Below are 7,433 nucleotides of genomic sequence, written 5' to 3' on the forward strand. Positions count from 1 at the left end.
TCTTTGTTTTTGTTCTGGGAGTGTTTAAGGGAAAGTTGTAAATCAGTCATTGTGATTCTGTAACCAGATCAGTCCATAGTGTGGAGTGCATTATCATATGTCTCTTCCTGGAGTCAGGTATACATTTCATTTTTAATAAAAAAAACTACTGTTTTCGCGCCTTTCGGATGTGGGTATTTCTGGTGCTGCTCTTTCCTGGTTCTCCTCTTATCTCTCTGACAGACTGTTTTACATTTCACTTCAGAATATTCGCTTACCCACTGTCCCCCTGAAGCAAGGTGTCCCTCAGGGATCCGTTCTTGGGCCATTATTATTTATAATTTATATAATACCTCTTGGTCAGATCTTCCGCCGTCATGGTTTTAATTATCATTTTTACGCTGACGACATTCAATTATATACTACCTGTACATCAACTTTATCTTTCTCAACTCTCTGCTTGTGTGCATGAAATAAAAGATTGGCTTCATTCAAATTTTCTAAAACTTAACATGGACAAAATTTTCACTGGACCTTCATCACTCACTAATAAAATTCCTACTAACTTCACCTGTGAGATCACCGGCTCTCTTATCAAACCATCTAGTACTGTTAAAAATCTTGGTGTAATTTTTAAATCCTGTCTATCTTTCCACTCTCACATTAATTCCATCACTAAATTGGCATTCTTTCATCTACGTCATATCGCTCAGCTCTGTCCCTTTATCAGTATCTCAGATGCTGAAACTGTCATCCATGCATTGGTCACCTCACGTCTTGATTACTGGAATGCACTTTTCATTGGCCTACCAGCTAGCTCCATTTCCAAATTACAATTACATTAAAAACTCTGCTGCCAGACTACTCACCCACACCAAGCGTTCTGCACATATTTCCCCAATTCTGCATGATCTTCACTGGCTTCCTGTGGCTTACCGTATTAAATTCAAAATTCTCCTTCTCGCTTTTAAGTCTCTGCATGGCCTTGCTCCCCCCTACCTCTGTAACCTGCTTCTCCCCTTCACCCCTACTCACTCTTTACGATCTGCTGATTCCAGCCTCCTCGTTGTCCCTCGGCATCGCCTTGCTTCAATGGGGGGCAGATCATTCAGTGTTGTTGCGCCCAAAATGTGGAACTCTCTCCCCCCATCACTCCGTTTTGTTAACACTATCTCTGAATTCAAATCCATGCTCAAAACACACCTATTTTCTGAATGTTATAGGTCTTAGTTTTTTTTTTTTACCCAATTCTCTCTTACTGTACTTGCACTCTCATTTGCCTATTGTTGTTCTGTCTGCTCTCTTTGTCAATTGTCTTTATTGTAGTTTGTTTATTGTAAAGTGTCCTTGAGCTCTGGAAAGGCGCTATATAAATAAAACTTATTATTATTATTATTATTATTATTATTATATGTAACGATGTTAAAATTGTTTCTCTCCTGCGTGGAGCATTTGGCTATTTTTCATATAGCTACAGTAAACCATTTACTAGTCTCCATGCGGCTACAATGTGATTCACAATTGCAGCTTCTAATTGTTCAATTATGTAATTGGCATGATACAATTTTTACTGACTATTATTAAATTGTTATATTTGATTTATTCTGATCTCTTCTAATCTATATTTTTTCAAGTACGGTGCAAGTAATAGACTGAATACGCATTAAACCTTCGAACAGGCTGCTGGATTCCACTCTTTTGGGCCGGCGTGTGGATTCTTACAGTGTGTCGTGTGTTCACATATAAAACTTTAATGGCAAGTTAAAAAATATTGGTATAGTAAACTTTTTTAATTTACAAAATCAATACATCCTTTATTAAACCACTTTAATCAATTTAACGCATCATTACGCAAGTGTTGAAATGCAAAATTAATTTAAAGTTTTTGAGTGAAGCTGTCGTCTATCCTTCTTAAACCCATTCGTTTCTTTGGAAGTGCTGAGAGCTCAGTGAACCAACAACAGCACTTGTGGAGAATGATCAAATTTAATTATTTAATTATTTTTCATGATAATTATTTTGTACATTATTTTGTTCAACAGAAGTTGATTTTAAAATGCAAAGTTAAAAAATAATAATTAAAGCTCTGTAAACACTTGCATTTTTACAACACTGTAAGTATTAAGTCACAAACTTGTGGTCTTCATGCTCTTTTGAACTCTTGGACCACATACAGGAAATACATCATATAAGTAAGTGATTACGTGCAAAGGCCGCAAGTGCAGGTATATGTACAAGGGGATTGATTTGTTTGGTTTTTGTACTGAAATTTTTAGAAAGACAACGAGAGAGACAGAGACACAGAGAATGAAAGAGAAAGAGAGAGAGAGAGAGAGAGGGCTTGTGTGAATTAGGCTGCAGCAGAGTCTCTAAACAGCGCTGTTATTACCTCACTAGTGAGAAATGTCATGTGTATTTACTTTCGAAAATCCTCTGTCATGTTGTTGTTTTTGTTTATCCTGTCATTTCTGTTATTACAGCTTTACATTTACAATTTTCATTCAGCCTTTTTTGTTCAGACCAATGCGAAAATCAAATAGATTTTATTTTTTTGTTGTAAATCTTAACATGTATGTGGAAAACAAGATAATACATATTCTAAAATGCCCATTATTGACCTTCTATGAAAATGAGTTAAAGACTGAAATGTGAGGTTTATAATTTCATATTTTATTTCTTGTAGATAACTCGTTGTGTTGTAAGTCACAAAACCAATATTATCAGATCATTTAAAATCCATCATTTTTAATATTAGTATTTTAATGTTAATGCAAACAAAAACTGCATAGTGCCAATTTTATTTGTTTGTTGGTTTTTGATATTAAACAGTTGCTTAAAGCTGCGGTAGGGAACTTTTGACGCTCTAGCGGTTAATAAACAGAACTGCTTGTGTCTTGCGGAAGAACATCGTAGCCGAAACTACTTCTCTCTGTTTATGTCTATGAAGAATCACAAAGGTACTGGGTTACTCCGCCGCGGTACCCCTGAAGCAATCTAAAATAGTCCGAATATAAACACTTATTATAGGTGCACCCTAGTGATTCAGGACAAGCCAAAAACATGGTTTGAAAAATGGATTCGTAAAATTTATATAATAAGCGAGTACACCTTGAAAAATGGATTCATGGTGTACTCGCTTATTATATAAATTGTACTCATTGAACACAAGTTACGGACCGCAGCTCTGATTGGTTGTTTTCTTACCAGGAGCGATGGAGTTTCTGCAAATAGCAATAGGACACTGGGAGGAGCCAGAGGAGCTTGATTTTTTTCACAGATTATCTGTCTCATATTCTACTGTCAGGACATAATGACAGGTTTAATAAATATGTTAAAAATATTTTTTTACAAAAGTTCCCTACAGCACCTTTAATTTATTTTCCTTAAAGGATGTTAATAAAGTAATTTTCTGAAAATATTATGTTCTTAGTGTTTTTTTTTGTTTTTGTTTTTTTGTTGTTGTTTTTTTTTCACCAGGAAGAGACTGTCATATTAAGATTTTACTAAAACTGACTCCCCCACAGCTGTTAGACCAAAATGTCCCCCTGAATTAATGACTGTGTTTGAATGAATGACTTGAAAAAATGCATGCATGTTAATTGCAGAACACAATTTATCATTCACAATCTTTCAACCACTTGTAAATATATGTAAAAAAAAAAAATTAGTTTAAGACAAACCCCTGCGTAAAGTATGTACAGTACCACACCCAGCAGGTATTTACTTCTGTTTTATTTTTCATTGTAGAAACTACCTCCAATGCATAATCAATATATGAATATGGAGAAACCTGCACATAAATAAATGGTGGAAAGATATCTGATGACTTCTACTCCATGACCAGAGTGCTGAAGAGGTTAACACCATTAAAGGACTGGAATTTAGTGTTGCAGGCTGCAACATCACCATTTCTGGGAAGGCTCACTATACTGTGCCTAATTTTTTTCATTTGGAGAAAATGTTTTTTTTTTTTTTTTTTACGTTGGAGACTTAGTTCTTTGGAGTCCAGTTGTGTTTGAAAGAGCTTTCCGTGGAAAACTGAGGTGATCTTGGCAAGCAGAAAACACTTTGTTTTAAATTGAATCATGATTCTGCTTCCCCCAATTTCTGTTTTCACAGCCGTTCAGTGAAAACATTTAGAAGAGCTTGATTAAGTGCTTGAGAATGTCATCTCTTGTCTTTGGTAACACAAATCCTGCATTCTAATACTAATATCTACTAAAGAGCAGAGCATTAAGGATGTTTACCTTTGACATTTTGTCTTTCTTGTGCTACATTTTTCATTTCAGTGAGTCAGAGTTTTCAGTTCTTCTCTGTTGCTGCAATGGTTCTGTTAAAAGGAACTGCAACATGACACATGCAAAATAAAAGCTATGCGCAATATAAGTTTTGACAGATAATGGTATCTGAATGTACTGTACTAAACACATTTTTTCACATTTTCTGGATTTCCAGCATGCTCAGTGTTGGTGCCTTTCTTCATCATATCAGAATAGAATGGAATTTACTGTTTTAGTTTTATGCATCATGTTGTGCACCATGTTCTACTGTCTGAGTTACAGTAACTTATATTTCTATTAACCCTGTAAATACTGAAATAAAATAATAGTGAGAAAAATCTAATTTTCTGTATTTTTTTTTTCTTTTTTTATTCAAGTTTGCTTTTTTATATTAGCCCAAACTGAGCAAAACTATGCAATTTGGTACAGATACTGATATTTAAATGGACAAAAAAAATTAAATGACATTCTGATAATTTATAATGTAAATCAATAATTTTTTAATAACAATAAAACATTTTTTTTTCAAATGATATAAATACCAATCACACTATAACTCTCAAACATGTCTTAAAATTATATTTAAATGCGTAGTTGATCAAAGCTCTGTACACTGTTAAATTGTTTTTTATATTTTTTAAATAAAATTAAGATTATTGGAGTATGTTTTACAAGAAAATACTATTTCAGTTTTCAAACACAAAGCAGTTTTACAGTTATACTTAAAGGCGTTTTGTTTGCTAAAAATAAACTGTCATTCAGATGACAAAAGGAATGTAGTAGCTTGTGTGCAACATATTTGTTTGTGATGATAAATTAGAGGCATTAGAAATGTGCATATATATATATATATATATATATATATATATATATATATATATATATATATATATATATATATATATATATATATATATATCTGTGTGTGTGTGTGTGTGTGTGTGTGTGTGTGTTTATTAGGTCAATTGACATTTGGTAGCAGTTATACTGTTTATAAATTATTTTATTATCAAGGGAAATTAAAGATACAGTTCGTAGGAAGAGAAGAATGCTGAGAAATCATAATTGCACAATAACCTTGTGCATGTTGTGTGGGAGGGACTGTCTTTAAAAGGGAGAGTGCAGGGCGCTGTATTCTCATAACCTACAGACTACAGCTTTTTCATCTCTTCATTAGTGTTGCTCTGCACAGTACTGGCTCAGAAAAATGAAACTCACAGTATCAGCTTTCGTGCTTTTGATCTGCACAGTTGCACTGCTGTCCACAACAGAGGGTAAGCAGACTAACATTAATTTATCATGCGTTTTGACATTTTGATGAATATTTCATGCTAATCTTACAGGACTTTTCTCTCTCTCTGTCACTGCAGGTAGACCTGTTCGCCCACAGCTACGTTGCAACTGCCCTCAAATGTATTCAGCTCCAGCAATTCCAGCTAATAAAATACTCTCATTGAGGGTTATTTCCGCTGGACCACATTGCAAACACGAGGAGATCATGTGCGTGTGAAACACTTCACATACAGACATCTAAAGTGCACTACCAGTCAAAACATGATTTTTTTTTAAAGCATCAAAAAAACAAAAAAGAGTGATTAGTTAACTAAAACCAATATATATATATATATATATATATATATATTTTTTTTTTTAAATGACAAAAACAAAACAGCAAAGTTTAAATTTAAAAGTTCTTTACGATCAATAGTGTACAAAAATTTAAGTGGTAGTGTGATGCTTCATGGATAGTACACCTAAATGAATGAAATTTGGTCATTTTTCACCTTCAGCCTGTATGAGTTATAGCTTCACCAATGGAGAGATTTAGCAGAATGCCTGAGCTGTTCTTTAAAGTTTATTTAATTTTCTTTTATTAAATTATAAAAGTCTTGCTTTTTGCCTGACAGTTGTTTTTGTATTTTTGGATTAACAGTTCTGTTAGAATGATGCGGTCAGAATGTGATTCGTGTATCATTTTATGCAGTGGTTAAGAGTAATTCTATCAATTTTAAAGAATGACATAATTTGTTACTTACAGTGCCAAAATGAAGAAAGGAGAGACCTGTCTTGATCCTACGAAAGACTGGGTGATTTCTCTCAAAGAAGAGTAAGTTCTTGTTTATGATGGCTATAATTATCCGTCTTAAAATGATTCATGATGTGAATTGTATATAAAATGTTTTCATTGCATCACTTTGGTACACCTTCAGACACTAACACGTTTCTTCATGTTTGCAGAATCAACAAGAGAAACATCAAGAGTCAACAATGAATGAATATCACGGTTCAAAGAGCGACTGAAGAAACTGATTCAACTTCTACTGTAATAGAGTTTCCTCATCTCTGGGTGATACATGAAGTATCGATTGTGAAAATGTGCTACCACTTGTTTATTAAAAGTAAACTTGAACAAACTTCATTTTATTTTATTAAATTATATTTATTGTTATTGTGTCACTGAATTGTCTTTTTATATACTCATGCAGCTTTGTATTGTTTTTAAATTAATGCACACTTATAATAAAAAGTTTCATAATGGATATTTTAGCTGGTCTTCATTGTGCGTGTTTGGCACTGCGCATTGTGACATTACAGTATCATTCCCTGAGCTGTGAATTTCACAGAAAAAAAAAGTTTTTTAATTAAAACTTTCCTCTGCAGAACCCAAAATGAGACAGTCTGAAAAATTATATTTTTATTTGCATGCGTTATAGAAAACTTAGATTTAAAAAATAGGCCATATAACTTATCCACTGTAAATGTTTTTTGTAGATGTCGGTGATAATCCACAAAACAAGCATGATTTTTTTGCAAACCTGACTATCTCTTTTTTGAGTAACAGATAGTCCTTTTTTTGTCTTAGTAAGATTGAATTAATTGCTTAGTATTCTAATCAAATAAACGTTCCTCAAAACCCTGAGGATTATATTTGATACTTACTTAAACATGATTTTTCAAAAAATACGGTAGAAAAAGATAATCAAGGAAACCTGCTTCAGTCCAGTAAGTGTTCAGTAGTCCAATCTAGAATTATTACTAATAATATAAAAGTTATTCATATATTTACCTCACGAATATCAGTATATATTTCACAGCAGAAAGACATGTGGAACACAAGCTCTGACGGTGGACAGTTTTACAGTTATACATACAGGTCCTTCTAAAAAAATTAGC

General features: G+C 33.2%; 1 protein-coding gene across 1 annotated transcript; it reads left to right on the forward strand.

Annotated features, from left to right (window-relative positions):
• The first annotated feature begins 5,389 nt into the window (after positions 1 to 5,389).
• LOC113096690 (interleukin-8-like) lies at positions 5,390 to 6,766 on the forward strand. The gene is made up of 4 exons (XM_026262102.1): positions 5,390 to 5,533; positions 5,630 to 5,759; positions 6,298 to 6,366; positions 6,498 to 6,766. Exons 1-4 carry the CDS (start codon positions 5,467 to 5,469, stop codon positions 6,529 to 6,531), a joined length of 300 nt encoding a protein of 99 aa, XP_026117887.1. The 5' UTR covers positions 5,390 to 5,466; the 3' UTR covers positions 6,532 to 6,766.
• Positions 6,767 to 7,433: the final 667 nt, after the last annotated feature.

The sequence above is a fragment of the Carassius auratus genome, unplaced genomic scaffold, assembly GCF_003368295.1.
Source record: "Carassius auratus strain Wakin unplaced genomic scaffold, ASM336829v1 scaf_tig00216014, whole genome shotgun sequence".
Classification (NCBI taxonomy): domain Eukaryota; kingdom Metazoa; phylum Chordata; class Actinopteri; order Cypriniformes; family Cyprinidae; genus Carassius; species Carassius auratus.